This window comes from Panthera pardus, unplaced genomic scaffold (assembly GCF_024362965.1).
Source record: "Panthera pardus isolate Hobbes unplaced genomic scaffold, ASM2436296v1 HiC_scaffold_13, whole genome shotgun sequence".
NCBI lineage: Eukaryota > Metazoa > Chordata > Mammalia > Carnivora > Felidae > Panthera > Panthera pardus.
In genome coordinates, this window is record NW_026526688.1 from 63022053 (window position 1) to 63044556 (window position 22504).

At 36.8% G+C, this 22504-nt stretch overlaps 1 protein-coding gene across 6 annotated transcripts in view; it reads right to left on the bottom strand.

Annotated features, from left to right (window-relative positions):
* Positions 1–3039: 3039 nt before the first annotated feature.
* Positions 3040–22504, bottom strand: part of KLHL2 (kelch like family member 2) — a 117069-nt gene continuing 97604 nt past the window's right edge. For 3 of the 6 annotated variants that reach the window (XM_053901150.1, XM_019441061.2, XM_019441065.2), the window contains 7 exons: positions 16926–17043; positions 11456–11653; positions 10734–10835; positions 9252–9380; positions 8496–8636; positions 5319–5462; positions 3040–4159 (listed from right to left, as the gene is read on the bottom strand). In XM_053901150.1, the coding sequence (XP_053757125.1) occupies positions 4131–4159; positions 5319–5462; positions 8496–8636; positions 9252–9380; positions 10734–10835; positions 11456–11653; positions 16926–17043 (861 nt within the window). In that variant the 3' untranslated portion in view covers positions 3040–4130. The remainder of the gene's footprint in view (positions 4160–5318; positions 5463–8495; positions 8637–9251; positions 9381–10733; positions 10836–11455; positions 11654–16925; positions 17044–22504) is intronic. The other 3 variants (XM_019441064.2, XM_053901149.1, XM_019441062.2) reach the window with 3 other exon arrangements.

Below are 22504 nucleotides of genomic sequence, written 5' to 3' on the forward strand. Positions count from 1 at the left end.
GTTCTTCTGCCTGAAGTACTCAGCCATCTCTTCCCTTACCCATCACCCATCAACTCAGGCACTATCAGCTTGAGGAAGTCCCCTTTTGGTGGATGTCTCTCGATAAGTTCAGTGACTCTCTCGTCTAACTGTCCCATGTCTGACAACCACGTTCTCTGTAAAGTATCAGGACAGAGAGGTCAAATCAAATGAAAAGCAAATGGATCTGCCCTTTTGGTGGTCAGAACCCTGTAGGACGCCTGTGCAGGCAGGTGAATGGTGTCCTGGAATGGATGCTGTGGTGCACCACCCAAATCCCCCTCTTCAGGACTGAAGCAGGCATTTAGCTTCTGAGTGTTGGCAAAGACAGCCACCTCTCCCCACTGGCACACCCCCTTTTCATGGGACCGGAGTCCAGTGACTGAATGATGCCGCAGTACAAAAGCGCAGCCCCTCATCCTAATTTAGGACTACTTTGCTTGTCCAGCCCAGCTCCAGAGATCTCCCCTCTTGTTGGCTGAGGTTACCAGGCTTTCTCAATTAGCAGTGTGCTCTTGGGTAACTTCTCAAAGTCTTATCTAGTACATTTGTAAAATGAGTATTGTAATAATACCTACATCTCATTTGCACAAGTATCTGGAATACAGGAAGTGTTCAGTAAAGTGCTTACTGACCATTTCAGATCATATCCACCATAGTAGATACATTTTCTAAATCAGAGCAGGTGTATGTATTGGAGGGGCCAAATTATTATTTTAAATCTTGGACATTTAGAGCTGAAAGAAAATACAGATATGGCAGCCAACTCAGTTACTTCCCTACAATGAAGAAATGGGATGTTCAGAGAAGAGCAACGAAGGCGGTAATTTATCGAGGGTCCTCTGTATTTCAAGCTTATTATAACACACATCATTTCTTTCAAATCTCACAATAACCTTGTGACACAGGCACTATTGTTGCCATTTTAGAGAAGACAAAATAACAGTCAGAGGTTAAGTAATGTGTTTAAAGTCACAGCAAGCAGCTGTTGGAGAGGGATATAAATTTAGAGCCACCTTCTGATTCTTATGCCCATGGGTTTTCCAGTACACATCTTTTTCTTCTTTAGAGTCATGAGGCCAGGGTTGGAACCCCAGTCTTGATTCAAAGTGTGATTCCACTCTCCCCTGTAACCTCCTCTTCCAACTGAGGCACTGGCAGCCATACAAGCCAATAGGAGGCAATTTGCTCAAGATCAAACTGAAACAAGCGGCAGGCATAGCACATCAATGTGTATTATGCTACCCTTGTCTCTAATAAAATAAGTCTCATAACTCGGGGTGCCTGGGTGGCTCAGGCGGTTGAGCATTTGGCTCTTGGTTTCAGCTCAGGTCATGATCTTATGGTTTGTGGGATGGGGCTCTGTGCTGACAGTGCAGAGCCTGCTTGGAATTCTCACACCCTCCCACTCTCTCCCACTCTCTCTGCGCCTCCCCCTTCTCTCTCCGTCGTTCTCTCTCCAAATAAACAAAGTCTCATAACTCATCAGCAGCTAAGATTATGAATACCCAGGACCTCATGCTCTAAGAGATGATAATAAAAACCAGGAATCATATGCCAGAGTCTAAAGGAACTCCTAGCAGTATGCACCCCATCCACCGTACCCTTGCCACCAGTGCATTTGGCCAAGAAAGCAGAGATCCACACAAAGCAGGAAGCAGATTTCCTTCCCAATGCAGATGCTCAAATCTAGTCTTGAACTCTGCTCAACCCGGTGCTGTTTCTTTGGCAGGATTTCTAACATGCCTCTCTGTCTTAAGTTCTGCTCTTTTTTGTACGATAATAGAACATACCAGGAATGGTCTTCTATGCCTTTTTAAAAAGGGGTGGGGGGTGGGGGGTGTTCCAAACTGGAAAGACAGAGAGGCATGGGGGAACAGGGTACATCCAAAGCCTCTGAAAACAGTTATGAATCCACCCACTGACAAAACGTGGCAAAACTACTTTATAGTATAGCTATTAAAGCTTCAAAGGAAGTAAAGACAAAGTGGTGTTTGACATTTTAAGTATTTAAGTCTCTGTTACCTTAATAGATTGCATTTTAAGAAAAGCTTACACATTTTTTAGATAAGTCTAATAATGCACAGAGAGTTTCATAGAATATTAGTGTTTGGAAGCGATCAGGAAAGATAATGACACACATTTTACTTGATGCCACTGTGGGAAACAGCTAATAGCGCTCTAAGTTCATTAGATCCTCAACATGTTCGTTGACAGTGGATGTGCTTGGAGCCACACTAATGCAGAAATTCACTTTTTCATATGGTAAGCAGAGGCTTTTTCTTTTTCTGATTAAGTTCTTTATATTTCCATTTATAATTGGAAGTTCGAGTATTAAATATGGTTGTTTAAATTTCAGTACTCTGTATTAAACTAAATGGAAATTTTATCACAGGTATAATTCTTTCCTCTTGGTTATCCATTGTTCTGGCTAACGTTCTGTCTATGCTAGCCTTTTAAATTCCTCTTCTGAGGCACAGCCACCATATCCCATCGCACTTTCTCCTTCCCATTCCCCTCCCCACTAGTCCTTCCCCTCTTCCCCTTCCCATCTCCTTCCCTCCCCCTCTGCACCCTGTCAGGGGTCCACAACCTCAGCTGTCCATCTTGCTCCCCCACTCCCAATCCTTCAATTCCTTTTATTTAGTATCAAAATCACAATTCCTTTCTCAGTTACTTTAGAGCAGATTTTTTCTTTTTTCTTTTTGGTCCATTGCTCTTTGTTCTATTGTTATCTTGTGCTTAGATTAGGGGACAGAGGAATATAAAAACTTTAAATTTCACCAATACTTGGGAGACTTTTCTCTGATGGTTGAGGTAACTTTTTCTTGGATAACAATTTTCAGGGACCTCAGTTAATGATAACAGACTTGCCTTATAGGTTACTTTGGCATCAAATTTAAAATACTGATTTGTGAAGTTACAGAAAATGCAAACTTTAAAAAAGAACAGAAAAACGAAGTAGGCAACTTTCTTAATATGAAACTAAATAGATACAAATCAAGGACAATGTGAAACAAATAATATACAAACTTTTATTCAAAGATATTCAAGAAAGACATGTTTTGGTCATTTTAAAGTGAGATTAATTGAAGATCTCAGAAAAATTGTATTTGATCAACGCACATGGCTACTCACAGAAAGTTCTCTCTTCTGTTAATAGCAGCTAAATTTATACACACAGAAAAAATTCTTAAGACCATGCAAATTCAGTTGAATTCCATACATTCATTATATTCATCAAAAACCTGCAGTAATATTCATGCCAAAGAGTTACTTTAAGAAAAAAATTAAAAATACACACCAAAACATGACCAAGATTAAACTAAGGAAAATAATAAATAAGCATAATTTATATTTTATTTAAAAAAGTTTGGCATCACACATAGTCAAGTGTGTTACACCATGTTCATTCCCCAGAAGTGGCATTTTAAAGTGTTAAGCATTGTTAAATATCAAAAAATACAACTCTGTTTTACAATGTAGTACTGGCATAATTCAAAGTACTGTGCCAATTATAAATAGTATAATCAAGTTTCAAACATCTTTTCAAACATATTTAAAGGAAAGCATATAGACACACATTATATGCACACAATTTATTATACTCATGTAATCAAAGGTATTTTATAAAAGCAAACAGTTTTATCCCTCACCTAGTTTGTATACTTACATAGATTTTAATACCTGTTCAAAGATTTTCAGTTCCTGTGTATACAGATTTTCAGGAGAAGGAATAAAGATAAAATTTAATTTTACAAGAACACACATTATTTTATCTTCCTTCACAAAATAATCCATAGTCATTCAAGGTTGGTAAAGAACTAGTCTTTAAGAAAGCAACTGTTGTCTAAAGACTACAGAGTAAGTACTGCAGTCCGGGATTCTTATTAAAACTCAGTCAGCTGCTGCTCATTGCAGAAAAAGCCTATGCGGTGCTTCTACCAAAAATAATCTTCAGTGTCTGAGGCCTCTCAGGGCAGCCGATCGTAGCTTCTGCTGAGACGTAAAGTGCAGCCACAAGTGGAGAAGTGCTAGGCTCTGAGTCACTTCAGAAATACTTGGTGAAGCCTGTCTCTCCAGTATAAATATGCCAACAATGCCCTTCAGGCTCATAGTGGTTTATCAATAACTGTGACTCCTGAGCAAAGACACAAAGAAATAAGACAGAAGTCACAGGCACCATTCTGTACCTCTCAGAAAGCAGTGGACTCTTTCCTACAAAAACATCAGGGACTGAACAAATCATGGTGTTTCAAGGTCTCTTTCTTAAACTTTATTTAATACTACTATCATTTTAATCTAAATGACAGCTAAATCTCTGTTCCGGTTATGGACCAGAACCACATCAGACTATTTAATCCAGAACTAACCTTTTGCTCTTTATAGTTATAATTAAAGGAAAATAATTTTATTTTATTCAGGAAATGTCAAAATCCACCTAATACTCAAAGGGACACAAGAGACTTTTGGGGGTGATGGATATTTTCATTATCTTGATTGTGATGATGGGTTCATGGGTATATACACATGTCGAAACTAGTAAAATTCTACATTTTTAATATATGCTGTTTATTTTATGTCCATTATATCTCAATAAAGCTATTTAAAAAATTCACCTAATTTTGAGCTATGTTATTCTGGGATCCTACTATATATAGTTCTTCTATTAGGTGTTTGGATGATACCTAAATAACAGTGATGGTTAGTTAGTATAAACTTCTTTTCTCTCCACTATTGGGTCAATATCAGAATGAATATTAGAATTTAGAGTGATATACATATGTATCTGTCATCAGAATAATATGCAACATACAATTTTAAAGACCTGTCATTATATTTATTATTATTACCAATCTCTTACTAAGAGAATGGGCCCAAAATGGTATTTTATATGATTCAACCACTGTTTTGCTTAAGTAAGAAAAATTATGCCACTGTCTTACTGTAGTACTATCACACGGCACCCTGCCAGGGGAGGTGTTCTAGTGGTTATATTTCTTGGATAGCTGAGTAATTAAAGACTTGCCACATAGTGAACTCCACTCTATGTAGATTTTAGCCATATTAAATTTTATTGTACTGTTCTACACTGGAAAGGTTTGGGATTTTGAATTCAAATGACTGTAGAATGACAAAAGAATACCAGTGCCTTATTTTAGAATATATACATCCAGTATTAATTATTTTGAGAAAAGAAATATACTTTGAGAAAATTCTTCTGACAACATTCTTACATAAAAATCAAGATGATGTAATCTTTCTCATATTCCAATAGAAGACAATTAGACAATTATTACCTGCGTAACTTCTCCCTGTGCTCATACAAGATGACACAACTGTCCATTTATCAGTCGTTGGGTTATAATATTCTACTGATGCCAAGTTACAGGAACCATCATCCCCTCCAACTACATATAACAGACCATTAACTGCACAAACTCCTTTAAAAAAATTATGGAGAGAAAAAACAATTAATTTTAAAACTTTGGGGAAATATAAATACCCCTATATGTGTTTGGTGAGGTGTTCCAGAGACACTGATTTCCTTGAAAAGAGGCAAGAAGAGAAGATGGTGAACATGAAAACAATTCCTCTTATATTTGAGAGGTGAACACCACTTCCGAGCTCCTACTCATGCCATGTAGGCAGTAGCTGCTTATGCAGGCACTATTTCAGTTAGTCTTGACAACAACCCTACTTTATGGGTCAGAGACGATTTTAATTCTTATTTTGTTAAAGAAAAATTAAAGGTCAAAACGTTCAGTTAACTTTCCCAAAGTCAACTTCTTAGGGAACCCTAAAGAAAAAATATATATTGGTAGAAGGTAAAAATGATTTTGAACTCTGAAATGATACTGAATGGTTAGCTATTTTATCTCCTGTAAGAGGAGAGAACAATATTATTTATTACTAGAATAACTCATTTTTTTGGAAAAATTCAAAATACCTAGAAAAGCATATATAAAAAAAGATCACCTCTAATTCTGTACTACTTAGAATAATGACCAGTGAAATTCTGATCTCTACTCTTGCAGACTCTTTTCTATGCATATATACTCAGATACTTCTTTTTTTAATCTTAAAGTTCCTCATACTACACATGCTACTTTATTACCCACCCACTCCTAAATGATATACCTTGGACACTTCCCTAAGTTAATAAATACAGATCTATGTAATTTATAATGGCTGCATAGTACTCCATCTATGATAATACCATAATTTGTTTGTCTTTTAGATATTGTTATTTTCAGGTATTTTTGCTCTTATCATGATGTTGCAATGAACAAGGATTCCTCTTGCATACTTTTTTTGCATACTTGTGCAACTATTTCCTAAATATATTTTTTTACAAAGAAAATTGCTGAGTTAAAAAGATAAATACCTTTTTTTAAGATTTTATTTTTAAGTAATCTCTACACTCAGCATGGGGTTCAAGCTTACAACCCCGAAATCCAGAGTCGCATGCTCTACCGACTGAGCCAGCGAGGCATGCCAAGATGAACACCTTTTAAAAGCTCTTTATTTTAGTGTATATTTTTTTTTCAACGTTTTTTTATTTATTTGTGGGACAGAGAGAGACAGAGCATGAATGGGGGAGGGACAGAGAGAGAGGGAGACACAGAATCGGAAACAGGCTCCAGGCTCTGAGCCATCAGCCCAGAGCCTGACGCGGGGCTCGAACTCACGGACCGTGAGATCGTGACCTGGCTGAAGTCGGACGCTTAACCGACTGCGCCACCCAGGCGCCCCTAGTGTATATTTTAAAAGCATATTTCTAAGAATTTTAAACAAGGTTCAGAGCTATTAATAAACTGGCACTTGGAGGGCATTAAAACATCCAGACGATGCTGCCCACACACTGGTCTCTGTAGTTTTGTAGATGGTTTTTCTAACATAATGAACAGATGCCTGCGGATTTTTAACATAACAAAATAATGAGTTCAAATCTCTATATGGCATTTAAAAGTGGACAAGCAATAGTATTTTCTGTGCAAATGGAATGGATCTTCTCTACTCAAATTCAATTGTGTTACTATTCTAGTCTCTTGACAGGGAGCAAACTCATACCATTTTAATGTAGCTCAAACACTTGAAAAGCAAGAGCAAGATGGTAGTTCTACATACACAAATGACTACCTTATTCTTCTCACTAGCAGAAATGAACTAACTTTGATTTGAAAACAATAAAACACAGGTAGAGAAGAAAGCCACAGACTATTCCAATCTTTAGGAAAATAATGAAAGCTAAATGCAAATAAATCTCCCAGTCCAGCAAGGCACATGAATGTATTACTGTGGCTTTTCTAACTTTGTATACACCAGGGTCAAGCACTTATTCTACTTAATAATTTGTGGGTCTTACCATAGTTCTGGACTGTCTAAAGCAGAGAGGTTTTTAGTACCTCACCAAATACAATTGACTAGATGAGGGGAAAGGTCAAGTGGAATTAATTATAAATTCTGTTCTGTTACGGACAGTCCTTGCAGTCCCACGTACTTTGTCTCCCCTCATGATCACACTGAATTAAACAGAAATTTTTTTTTAATGTTTATTTTTGAGAGAGAGAGTGTGTGTGTGCCTGTGTGCACGATGGGGAGGGGCAGAGAGAGGAAGAGGAATACAAAGGATCTGAAGTTGGCTCCACGCTGACAGCAGTAAGCCCTAAGCGGGGCTCGAACTAATGAACAACAAGATCATGACCTGAGCCAAAGTTGGACGCTTAACCAACTGAGCCACCCAGGCGTCGCAAATAGAAATTTTTGTAAAAATAAAGAGAAATTCAGAGGAGCATTTTGGGCAGGATCGAGGGTGCATCTTGCGACATCATCCAGTGGTGAACAGTGAGTTTGAGAATCATGAGGAACTTATTTTGGACTGGAAAATGGCATGAAGATAATGGCATTTTCAAATAGACCAGCATTTCCTGAAAAGACAATCTAGCTATCCTGGATCTAGTTTCCATTTCTATTTTCCTTTCATGGATCTTCTTTCTAAGAGGTTAGTTCCCTAATCTTGAAGACCTCAGTTTTCTTAAAATTACTTGTTGCTATTGTTGTTTTAGTTTTTCCATTTTTAGAAATCAAGAACTAGTAAATTAGGGTTAGCTTCTTCAAGCTTCAGATTCAGGTAAACAACTAGCTTTTAACCTGGTACCAATATTTACTCAACCAGACTAAATTGAGAACTGTAGTCTCTAGTACATTATGCATGGTATGCAATAAAAAGTGTTTGTGGTTAAGAATGAATGAATTCAAGCATCAAATATAGAGGGCTCTTCCTCTCATTTAGTCACCAAAAAGTAGCCACTAAGCTAGGCATACACTATATAAAATTATTACATAAGCTTCTGTCTTTAAAGAACCAATCTATTAGAAAACCCAAATCACTAAAAGAATAAATATACAGCAATACTAGTAAAACTCTGAATACAAATCAATATACATTTCATAACTGTAAGCTAGACAGATACCTGCATTTCTTCTGCACATGTTCATATCTGCAACCTGCCTCCATGTATTGGTGGTGGGATCATACACTTCAACACTTTTTCGTACTAAAGGACCATCATGACCCCCTACAGCATACAGTAAATTGTTTAACACACCAACACCTATAAAACACAAAGAACCAAACTAGAGCAGAGTAAAAGGGACAAGAAATTCAGAACATATTGGGGTTTCTACAAATGACTTGTAAAAGTAAGTCAATATTAAAGCATACAATCTAAGAAATGGAAATGAACAGAATTGACAAGTGAGTATCCCAATAAGAACTATTATTCTAAAAGAGGGATGTCAAATAGAATAAAAATAACATGTACGTGAAACACAGAGAGGCAAGTCCTTTAACATGATCTCTTGAAATCAACTTTCATGGTGTAAGCAAACCAGTATTAAAGCACAAAATTTGTAAGAAAAGGATATGAAGAGACTTGATTATTGAGTTCAATAAGCACTCAAAACAAAAACTAAAAGGAATGCCAAACAATATAAATAATTAAATGAAACACAGAAGAAGCCTTTAATATAGCACTTACGAATTTTACAGTGATATTTAAGTACACCTACTACCACTACCTGCATAATTCAAAAGACATTTGACAGTGGCATTAAAATCAGTATGTATATTTTCCGATGGTATAAAGAGATGCTAATGAATCATTTCACTTGTTTAACTCTTTTCCATCATTTTCATACTTCAATTGCTAAATGAGTTTCCTACGTACCGGCTCCACTCCGTCTGGTGCTCATTTCTGCTATATAGGTCCACTCATTTGTGGTAGCATTATAGCATTCGACTGTGCTAAGACACTGACGTGACGCTCCATCATACCCCCCTACAGCATAGAGCAAACCTAAACAAGGAATCACAAAGAAAGCCAAATTCATAAAAAGCCATTTTTTCAAGTCATAAAGTATTTTCCTCCACAGTAGCAGTTTCCCTTTTGTTACTCATTTTTATAAATTATGAAGATCTTGCCTAATGGTGACAGTAGAGTTACCAAACTGCATTATGAAGATCTATACGTGATGGTATTAATTTAACATTTTCATCAATAAATCTGACTATAAAACAGAAACATAAAACTCACTACATCTTTGGATAACATTATTTGGTAAGTGAACAACATCCTGGAAAACAGAATATAGTAATTTTAGTAACTTGGGAAAAAACAGTTAAATCAAGAATTAGTACCAATATGCAATAGAATATTATTTGGCAATAAAAAGAAATGAGGTACTAGTAAATGTTATAGCATAGATGAACCTTGAAAACTTTATGCTAAATCAAAGAAGCCAGTCACAAAAGAACACATACTATATGACTTCATTAATATGACATTTCCAAAAATGGGAAATTTATCCAGAGACAGAAAGTAGACTAGTGGCTGCCGAGGTCTAGGGAGAATGGGGATGACAGTTAAGGGGAGTGGACTGGTTCTTGGGTTAAAAATGTTCTAAAATGAATTGTGGTGATGGACGTACATTGAATTGAACACTTTAAATGGCTGAATTGTTTGGTATGTGAATTATATCACAAGAAAGCTTTTCAAAAAAAAACTCAGTGCAAAGAATTATACCCACAGTAGGGAGGGAGCGAGAACCCACAGATCTGCCCAAGCAAATAAAATAAAAATCACACCAAAAAATAATACTTATAGCCTACTTAAGCTCTGTTGGTAAACAAAGTAGGATATAAATACGTAACTGTGGCAATACATCCTCTTAAATGTGAAATAGACTTTCTCTAGAATTAAAATTTTTCACTTATGTCATTTTATTTGTTCCCCAAATAATTGTATTAAGATCAGTTAACAGTTTTATGTAAGGTAAAAACATACACACACACACACAGAGAGAGAGGGAGAGAGAGAGAGAGGGAGAGAGAGAGGGAGAGAGAGAGGGGGAGAGAGAGAGGAGGAGAGAGAGAGAGAGAGAGAAAGAGGGAGGGAGAGAAGGGCAAAGAAGAGGACAGAGGGAGAGAAGGAGGTGAGGGGGAAACAAGGGCCTTACATAGGTTACTTTATATAGACAAACTAATTTAAAAAAATAAATAAAATTTTACGATGGCTACTCCTTTCTTTTAAATGATCATTTGCTTGCTCATTTAGAAAACTGGTGTTTGGATTACTAGAAGAATCACTGCTAGCAATCCAGAAGCCGTATGTGCCTGGAAATGTTCACCTAAAAGAACATTCAGCACCCACCTCCAACAACACCGACACCCACGCTGCTCCTCCTTGTGTTCATGGGAGCCACGTGAAACCACTCATTTGACTTTATATTATATGCCTCCACAGATGATAAACCTATAATAAAGCACAATGCTCTTCATTTCCTCCTCTAAAAAAAAGTGAGGTAATTTTTCTTTTATATATATTATTAGGGAAAAATACTTTAGGTATGTTAAATTGGGCTAAAATGAAAAGAGGAAAATGGTGGAAGGTAAACATGTCAAAATAGGCATAGCCTCTCTTCCCCAGGGCCCCTAACCATGCTACTCACACTTACTAGCTTTTTAAATGTAGTAAGAGGACTGACAGTGATCCATAAGGAAGAAAATTTATATACTTAGTATTCTTACACCATTTAAAAGAGTTCTTTTAACATTTATTTATTTTGAGAGAGAGAAAGAGAACAAGTGCAAGCAGGGGAAGGGGCAGAAAGAGAATTCCAAGCAGACTCTGTGCACTATCAGCACAGATCTCATGAACTGTGAGATCATGACCTGAGCCAAAATTAAGAGTTGGACGCTTAACCACCTCAGCCACCCAGGTGCCCCTAAAAGAATTCTTGATGAGAGTTTTTAAACTTATCTTTATAAATTCCCGTTAAAACACTCAATGTCTAATTTTGCCCCAATTCGTTCCCTAAATGTGATTGTTGTGTTAATTCTAATGCAATGTAGAAAAGATGAAAAGGAAGTTACCTGTACTGCCATCAAAGCCTCCCACAGCATATAACAATCCATTTAATACAGCAGCCCCCAAAGTGCTTCTGCGGTCTCGCATGTTAGCAACACTGGTCCACTGATCTTTCACGGGATCATAGGAATCTACAGTGCGGACTCTTAAGGAGCCATTAAAGCCACCAACAGCAAAAACGAGCCCAGCCATGTAGACCATCCCTGCAAGAGAAATCCAGCAGTTAACGATGAGTATGCAACCATACTCATACCATAGATAGACTACCATACTATCTAAAGGCTGCATTCCAGTAAGTCTATAGCTGTTGTCAGAATATAAGCTACTCTTAGGAGAATGCTGACTGAATAGAATTCTACTCATTAGCAAGAGTATCTAACCAATACATTTTCCTCCTTTCTAAGATTATTAAAAAATCCAATGGTATGGGCTGACATATTATTCTGACTCTTGACTTTTTCAAATATTTATTTATAGACTTAAATACTGAGCCAAGAAGTTTGCCAACCACTTGTATACAGCTCCCATGGCTTTCAATTTTGGATCTTCTACTTTATATGTGTATCTTAATTTGCACAATATATTCTGGTTTATCACAGTGCGATAAATCAGGGGACAGTAAATTACAGCCTGCAGGCTGATTATTTTTTGTAGAACCTATGAGCTGGGAAGGGGTTTTACATTTTTTTAAATTTATGTATTTATTTTGAAAGAAAGAGACACACACGAGAGGGGCAGAGACAGAGAATCCCAAGCAGGCTCTGCACTGTCAGCATAGAAACTGATGAGGGACTTGAACTCACCAACCATGAGATCATGACCTGAGATGAAACCAAGAGTCGGACACTTAACCGACTGAGCCACCTAGGTGCCCTTACATTTTTTTAATGGTTGAAAAACACCAAAAGAAAATTTTGTGACACGTAAAAAATTACATGAAATTCAAATTTCTGCATTCATAAGTCTTACACAGCCCCACCCATTCATTAATGTAGTATCTATGACTACTTTCACACGATAGTGGCACATGAGTTGTGACAAAAACCATATAACCCCCAGAGCCTAAAATACTCACTCTCTGGTCCCAAAGAAGTTCGCTGACCCTGGGCTAAAGAGAGGTTAGGGAATCCCTGGATGGAGAAGCCAAATTGCTAGCCTCTGGATCTCAACCACCTTTTCACTTTTCTAAGCTTTCTCCTGTGCTTCTCCTGATCTGAGAAGCCCCTCTCACCATCCACTGTGCTTTCTTCAAGTTTAAAGTCCTACTGAAAGTTCCACATTCTCTAGGAGGCCTTCCTCGAACCACTTGAGCCTGAAGAAATTACCTCTAGCTCCTGAACCCCTAGAGCAAATAATACTCTATACAGAGCATTTGAGGTTAATAAATCTTACTGAACCTGCATTATCATCACTTTAAATTGTTCAAAGTTTTATTTTTAAATTCTGTAGTGTTTATGTCACTGTTCAGATGAAGGCAGGCATTGTGCCTCACAGTTCTCTGAATCCAGCCAGGAGAACAGGAATCACCAGCTCTGTGTTGACCAGCTCAGTGTTTCCTATGATGGTGTCAGGCAGGCATACATCACTACCCCCGACTGTCTTACCCTCTGATGCTTCATCCCCAGCTCCCAAAATATTTAGGGATGTGTAGTCCTTCATATGGCACGAAGACTCCTACTGTTCAAATGAAGCTGCCCATGTTGGCAGCTCCCTGTCAGAGAAAGGAATGACTTCTCAGTCCCTGCTTCAATCAGGAAATGAAAACTCAAGCTAGTTTCTGGTAAATCTTCAGAGTTTGGGGAGAGCTGTAGGCAGTGGACAATTTAAGTAGGCAGGGGACTAACAAATGCTAGAGAGTAACCCCTGGATTCCTGAATGCCCTCAGTAGCAGAAAATGTGGTAGATCTCCTGGGAAGGTGGGGGGAGAGGCAGTGAGCAGTGAACACCGCAGGCAATATATTTCACCGTGAAAATGCCCTATATCCCAATTCATAAGGAGCACTGGGGAATGTTCACTGTGGAAATTTGGCCCATTTCAATGTTTTCTTTTCTCTACAAACAAAACAAAAATCTATCATTTCTTGCAGACAGTATAATATGCTTACCAAGTGGTAGGGTATAAATGACCAAGTGGTAGGGTATAAATATATGAGTCCAAACACTCTGGGGGAGAGGTGGGTGAACTAAAAGAATTGATACTTGGGGCACCTGGGTGGCTCAGTTGGTTAAGTGTCTGACTTTGGCTCAGGTTGTGATCTTGGAATTCATGAGTTAGAGCCCCACGTCAGGCTCTGCACTGACTGCAGAGCCTGCTTGGGATTCTTTCTTTCTCTCTCTCTCTCTCTCTCTCTCTCTCTCTCTCTCTCTCCCTCTCTCCCTCCCTCCCTCCCTCCCTCCCTCCCTCCCTCTCTCTGTCTCCCACTTGTGCACTCGCTTGCATGCTCTCTCTCAAAATAAATAAACTTAAAAAAAATAAATAAAAGAACTGATATTCTTCACAGTTATAGGGAAGCAAAGCACCCAGACGTTTGAGTAATTTGGCCATAATTCCACAGTTAAAGGGCATCAACTCTAATCTAAAGTGGGTAGAGAAGCACACTGTACCTTCATGGGGACACAATGAAAGTAAAATTTACTCATGAACAGTAAACTTTGGAATGGACCCAGGCTAATGACTTATGGTGCAATAAAAAGGAAACTGAATCAGGAATCAGATATGAAGTAAGAAACCAGTTATAAGTATCACAGAAGACTCCAACAGTAACAATAAAGATAAAATACCTAAGAATAAACTTGCCAAGAAACATGTAGAAGCATATGAAGAAAATGTTAAAAATCTACTAAAGAGGGGCACTTGGGTGGCTCAGTTAAGTGTCTGACTTCAGCTCAAGTCATGATCTAACGCTTTGTGAGCTCGAGCACTGCGTCAGGCTCTGTGCTGACAGCTCAGAGCCTGGAGCCTGCTTCACATTCTATGTCTCCCTCTCTCTCTGCCCCACCCCCGCTCATGCTGTTTCTCTCTCTCTCTCAAAAATAAATAAAAACATTAAAAAAATTTTAATAAATAAAAAAATTAAAATCTGAAGAAAGAAGACAGGAGTCCCATCACCAGTCCCATCACATATTAAATTATAAGCCACAGTAATTATAACAACAACTGCTCTGTTTTGATGCATAAATTGGCAAGACAAATCAACAGAACACGATATTTAGAATAAAACCAAGTAAATGTAGAAATTTAGTATATGATAAGGGCAGCACTTCAAATGAGTAGAAACAGCTAGGTTAGCCATTAGAAGTCTTTGGACAACCGGATACCATTAAAAAAACAAACTCTACATCTTACTTCTTATATCAAAATAAAGTCTAGATGTTTTTGATATGAATATAAAAAATAAAACTCTGAAAGTACTAGAAAAATTCGTATTTTAGAATATAATTTTGTTTTAGGGAAGAAACCTAACAGGTACCACCTTAACCAAGTGATTGAGGTTACTATCACCAGAAATACCCCATCTATTCATGAGAAAACATCACACCCAAAACTGAGAGACATTCTTCAGAATACCTGACCAAGTACTCTTCCAAAGAATCAAGGGCATGAAAAATAAGGAAAGACTATGGAACTATTACAGAGGACTATCACAGAGGTCAGAGGAGGCTAAGAAAATATGACAATTAAATACAATGTGGGATCCTGAAACAGAATAAGGACATTAATGAAAAAACTCATAAAATACGAAGTCTGTAGTTTAGTTAACAGTAATGTACCAACACTAATTTCTTAGTTTTGATAATTGTATCACAGTTGTGTAAGATAATAATATTAAGGAATAAATATATCAGAGCTCTTTGTAGCATCTTTGTAACTCTTCTGTAGGTGTAAAATTATTTCAACACAGAAGTAAATAATTTTTTTAACTTAAAAAAAATAAAAAACGTGTATGTACATACACACACAGTTTTACAGTAAGGATTTTCTACACACGAAATAAATCCTTAAGTCTAAAGGCAAAACTCTGATGTACAGGACTTCATAAAAAGGCAAAAATTTGGGGAGCTTGGGTGGCTCAATCAATTGAGCGTCTGACTCCTGATTTCTGCTCAGGTCATGATCTCACAATTCGTGGGATTGAGTCCCCCTTGGGCTCTGCGCTGACAACATGAAGCCTGTTTGGGATTCTTGCTCTCCCTCTCTCTCTGCCATCCCCCTGCTTGTTCACACGCACACACACTCTCTCTCAAAATAAATAAATAAACAAAAAAAAATGGCAAAAATTTTACATGGCAAAAATAACACAGGTAAAATCAACAAAGATTAACACAAATATTCACACATGTGACAGACAAAAATGGTACTTTCCTTACCATATATCTGTCAAATCAATAAAATAATATAATAAGAAATGGCAAAAATCATAAACTGACAATTCAGAAAGATGTTTAACTTTCCTCATAATAAAAGAAGTATAAAGTAAGATAACATTTTTCACCTACCAGACTAGCAAAACTCTAAACATTTAATCACAAGATGTTGTTAGGAATGTAGGGAAATTGACACCTTCATATTTTACTATTAGTAGTAATAATTGGTAGTTCCTCTTAGGATACCCTTTGAATCAGTCATTACAGTTCTAGAGTTTTACACCCCACTAAAATATACTGGCACGTGTACATAATAATGTATATATAAGGAATTCATTCTGGCATTGTTTATAATGTAAATTTAAAAACAATTTTTAATGTTCAATTAAAAATTCGCAAAAATTACACTACATCCAGACCGCCCCCCCCCCCCCCCCAAATACTAAACAGCTCTTAAAGAATGAAGTAACTCTATGCTGACAGGTAACAATCACCAAGAAATACTGCTCAAGTACTGCCTTCCATTTTGCTATGGAAGCTATGAATTATGGATCCAAATTTGAGTCCCAGGAAGAATCCTTAGAATTTACAACTGCCTATTCTGACTGCAGTTTTGGCTAAATAAGGTCTATTTCAACAAATGTTTATAAAGTGCATGCTTGGAAGTAGGCAACTTACTGTGGATTATGGCTAAGTCAGGAGTCTCTTAGAACTAAGGGTCCCACTCTAAAAAATTATTTTTCAGCACTTCAGCAAAGGTAACTAGGAAAATACTGACCAAATTGCTAAGCTATTCCGCTTTATATTAGAGAATCAGAAAGGTATGTAAAGATGAAGACTGAGTGGCTGTTCCCAATAATGTCTTGGGACATTAAAGACACGTCTATTTTGGGGCACCTGACTGACTCAGTTGGCTAAGCCTGCAACTCCTGATTTCGGGTCAGGTCATGATCTCATAGTTGGTGGGTTTGAGCCCCACATCAGGCTTTGTGCTGACAGCATGGAGCCTGCTTGGGATTCTCTCTCTATTCTAATTAATAAAACAGGACCTCAGAGAGAAGCTCCCAATGACACAGCAGTAGAGAAATGACCATAATGCATCATGCTTACCTGCCCTACATCTCCTGGAAGGCAATTCTGCTACTTGGTGCCATCGCTCTTCTTTAAAGTCATAGCATTCCACACTTCGGATAGCCTTTGGTGCTTGGCCCCCAACTACCACCATCAGCTGGAGGGCAGAAATGTAAGCATTTGAATAAACAACTATTGCATTTTGGGGGGATTTAAAATGTCTTACAAAGACATCGATGTGGAGAGTGTTAGGATGAAGATGGTGGGGTGAGCTGGGAAAAACAACCACCTAATCAACACTTAATAAACATCAACAAAGGGGGCACATGTTAGAACTACAATTCTATTATCTAGCACATTTAGTCAAAAATAAGGATTTCAGAAACTAAAATAAGTTTCTGATCCTTCAAGCAAAAGCAGAATTAAAGCCAAAAAACAGCAGGCAGTCAGCACTGGCAAGGCTGCAGTACGTCATAGGGCTTGCTATAAACTAAACCCTGGCTTTGTAACGACCAGGGATTAGATCTCCACAATCCAGGAGTACAGACAGAAGTGAAATTTATGTTAGTGGGTAGGTGAGATGAAAAGGATGGTAAGGCATTAAAAGAAACATGGAAGAAGGTGGGGGGGAAAAAAACCTATTGAAAAAGGGGGAATAATTGAATTGGGAGTTCACAAGAGAGCACACATTCCTGTATCTCAAATAGAGATGCCACACAAATAATGGAGATGCTAGAAATCATAATGAATGAATGTACAATAACCTAGTGCTGAGAATAAACAAGGTCTACAAATTTCTTCATTTCAACTCAATCCAACAACTATTTACTAAGTGCCTGTCATCTATCTATACTTGTCCAGAACTAAGCTAGGTGTTATACACATAAGAAATATAAGACATAGTCTCTACCTCCCAAGAGCTTATAGATCTCACTAAGGAGACAAGACCCATGAAGTAATTCAAGAACAATATACATTTATTTATGACCAAAAAGGTATACGATTAGTATAGACATTAGTCACTAACGCTGATCAGAAAATGGAATGTTGCCATAATTTAATGAAAGCTTCCTGGAGGGAGTGGAACCTTGAGAGACAGATGGAATTTAGCAGTCACTGTGTTTGTCTTTTACTGAGTACAAAGGGGCACTTTTTGGCAACAATGGAAACACAGCTGTCAAATCAGAAGAACATAAAAGTTAATGATGTCACATATGGAAAACTTTAAAGAATGGCAAGGACCTTAGGGGAAAGTTGAAATGATGATAGGAGAAAATAGATGTTCAAAGGAAATAAAAAAATCAAAACAAACAGAAAGTGGAATGATTCATACATACAAAGAGGGGAGGTTTGCAACCTTGACTATGACCTACCTGTACTTAGAACTACAGAAAGACAGGTGCACAGAAAACAGGATTCCTTAGAGTAAATCCCAAGTTTCCAAAAAGAATCCTATTTTAGTAATTTATTAACTGGAGAGTTTAAGGAATTTTAAAGGTTTTAAAAAGAAGACTGAGCATAGACCAATTACACGGTTTTCTTCAGATGTGTCATTTTTCTAATGTTGATGTAAATAAATAAAAGGAAGAATTAACAAAGAAAATCCACGATATTCTCTCCACATATTGCGGAAGAGGAAAGAACAGGGAAGAAGGCAAGGTTGTAAAATCATAGAGGTAGAATAGACAGAAAGATCAACACCATATCCAGGTGTTTATATAAGATCGATCAGAATTTAAACTTCTAAACACTGTCTGGCAGTTAGGCAATAGTTAAGAGGCTTAGTTAACATCTCTGATAAAGATCAATCTAAAAAAATCTCCACACCTGAAAAACATAATCCAGTGAAGAAATGGGCAGAAGACATGAATAGACACTTCTCTAAAGAAGACATCCAGATGGCCAACAGACACATGAAAAGATGCTCAACGTCGCTCCTCATCAGGGAAATACAAATCAAAACCACACTCAGATACCACCTCACACAGGTCAGAGTGGCTAAAATGAACAAATCAGGAGACTATAGATGCTGGCGAGGATGTGCGGAAACGGGAACCCTCTTACACTGTTGGTGGGAATGCAAACTGGTGCAGCCGCTCTGGAAAACAGTGGAGAGGTTCCTCAAAAAATTAAAAATAGATCTACCCTATGACCCAGCAATAGCACTGCCAGGAATTGACCCAAGGGATACAGGAGTGCTGATGCATAGGGGCACTTGTACCCCAATGTTTATAGCAGTACTTTCAACAATAGCCAAATTATGGAAAGAGCCTAAATGTCCATCAACTGACAAATGGGTAAAGAAGATGTGGTTTATATATACAATGGAATACTACTTGGCAAGGAGAAAGAATGAAATCTGCCCATTTGTAGCAAAGGGGATGGAACTGGAGAGTATTATGCTAAGTGAAATAAGTCAAGCAGAGAAAGACAGATACCATATGTTTTCATTCATATGTGGATCCTGAGAAACTTAACAGAAGACCAGAGGGGAGGGAAAGGGAGTAAAAAAAAAAAGTTACAGAGAGGAAAGGAGGCAAACCATAAGAGACTCTTAAATACTGAGAACTGAGGGTTGATGGAGGGTGGGGGAGAGGGGAAAGTGGGTGATGGGCATTGAGAAGGGCACCTGTTGGGATGAGTACTGGGTGTTGTATGGAAACCAATTTGACAATAAATTATACCTACTATCTATCTATCTATAGATAGATAGATATAGATATATATATGAAATAAATCAAGCACATGTTGTAATGTTCTAGAACAAGATTAAGTCTAAGTATAGTTATACATTTTGAAAACATTGTACTTCTCTATGCTCTGCTTACTTATTAAGGTGTTTGACATGTTCAAAAAAATTAACCAGGCTAATTTTTTAAGTCTATTCTAAATCATTTAAGGGGATTCAATTATTTTTATAATAAGAGTTGAAATATTTAAGGAAGATTAACTTATGAAGTTTATTGGCAATTATTTAATAAATCAAACATTTAAGAAAATGTAAAAAAAAGAATAAAAAGTTTATTATTATTTTTTTACAAACCTCTAGCTATTCTACCACTGTTCAATAGAAATGTGATATATATAATGTGCATATCATTGTAAATTTTCTAGCAGCCACATTAAAAAGCATTAAAAGAAAAAAAAATCTCCAAAGGGAATATTTTTTTAAAAGACCTTGAGAAACAATATGGGTTTATTAGATTTCATGATTCTTAAACTTTGAATCTCATGTTTTCCACGCAGTAGTTCACTTTTGCGTATCAGAATAAGAATGGAAGAGAAAATGTACTACTGAGTACAGAGAATGCTAGTGTTATCTGTTCTGTACTCACCCAAGTAAAATGGGGTGAGGATTTGGGACTCCAGGAATCAGAGAGAACAGGGACAAAGAATGTATAATGGGAACACAAGAGAGCAAGGATATTTGTATGACATCAAGAGACTGCACTAATAACCACTATGCTACTAACCATCAAAAGAGGTACTCATGACTCTAACACTCCAGTTATTTGTAAAAGACATTTGATATCATTTGAGAAACACCAAACTAATTATGCTACTGTAAAGAAATAGAAAACTGGGAACACTTTTGGTATGAAAAAATTAAATGTGACATATTTAAGGAAGGCAAGGGGTAGGGAGTTAAAAAAATTCAAGTGACCATCCTAAAATGTAGATCGATTAAACTTTATTTTTTTTCTTCACCTATTAAGTATTAGTTAGAAATTGCCTCCTGAAAACTCCAGTTTCATAATTTTCCAGTTGGAAATCTCAACACATATGCTGGGTAAAATACAGAAAAATAGATACACAGAACTAATGATAGCATTTGTTAAAAAAAAAAAACAGATTCCAAAGTAAAAAAGAAGCCACAAAGTATAGTAGCAAACACACATAGTTTGTCACTATGATGTCCAAAGCCAAGAGCGCCTTACAAAATCCCAATACTGTTTACTGGAGATGCAAAACTAATGTCTGAGATATACAAAGAATCATTCATGCAAATTTGTATGTATATATCAGAGCCTAATATAAAAAGTACTAAGTCACTGTCATGGTAGACATATTGCCAAAACTTACAAAAGTTTCCTTAGAACCACTACCGCATTTTGTCTGATTTTACTTATCATTACTATGAAATATGTAGGCATGAGAAATTAATCTTTGCTTCATTCTTACCTACTCAGAATTAATCTTGAATATAACCACTTGAAAATGCTGAAAGAGCATCCAACATAAGCACTTTTTCAAAAATATATGTAGATAAGTAAATTTTGAGAAGGGATCATGCAAATGCAAGGTCAAAGCAACAGTGGAGTTCACTACCATTTGCCATGTCTGCTGCCCCTCCTCCCTAGCCACCTGAGAAAGCAGAATGAAACAGAACCTTCATGGACGGTATACCAACCACAAAAAAAAAAAAAAAAAAAAAAAAAAAAAAAAAAAAAAAAAAGCTAAAGAATTGAGAAATCCAAAAGTATAATAGATTGGAAGGGCCATTCCAAAGCCATAGCCAGAAAAGCCCAGAAACAATATAAACTGAACAGATAATCACAACTCTACAAAAGAGAAAATAAAATACCTGATAAGATTTTACCAAGAACTCTTTAGAAAGTTTCCAAAAGTGACATGTTTATTCCAGAAATTAGAAGAGAGTTAGTTTTCACTCTAAAGGTCTTTGCAGGATAAAGATAGCAATGCTAAAGATGCCAGAAGAGGGGATATACAGATATGAAATGTTTAAAAAAGTATTAAAGATAAAACAAACCAGAAGGAAGCTGACAAAACTAGCATAAAATAGTAATTTAAATGGGCTAAGACTATCAACACTTATTATAATTTTTTTTAAGAACAAAAACTGACACCAAATAATATGGACAAATATGAAGTGATGAAGATTTATAAAGATGGCTATTTATAAAAGCAGGTAAAAGGGTATTTGGAAAATGTAAACATTTATAAAACCAGCAGACCCAGATGGCATGCATACTAAGATGTTAAGGGAACTAGCTAATGTACTTACTGAGCCACTTACAATTATTTTTGAAAAATCTTGGAGAACTGAGGAGAGATCAGAAAATTTAAAAACGGCAAATACCAATTCTCAAAACAGGGTAGGAAGTGAATGCCTTGTAAATACCTTCTAAGTGATAATAGTTCTGAGTAAAAATTTAGAATATTTTGAGAAAAGCATCCAAACCTCTAGGAGACGACAAAATGATGAGTAACACGCAGAGGGATGTTAAAAAAAAAAAAAAAATCATGCCAAATTTGAGTCTATTTGATCCTGAATCTCACTGGACATTACAGGCCAAATTACTTATTTTTGGCTGAGATAAATTATCTCTGTTTAGATAATAAACATAATCATATGGACTGAAATTTTCTGCAAATGGACTATGTCAGTGAGTGGGTATTTCTAGCAAGGTATCACCAGGGAGAGTGCTGAGGTTCATTCTAGATTAAAATGTTTACTAATGATCTAGAAAAAGGAGTAAATAGCATACTGGTAAAATACACAGTTGGTTCTAAATTGAGAACTGATGTTAACACTGGGCAGAACAGAAAAACAGTATCGATAAATATGTGAAGCAATTAAAAATGTAGATTCCAAA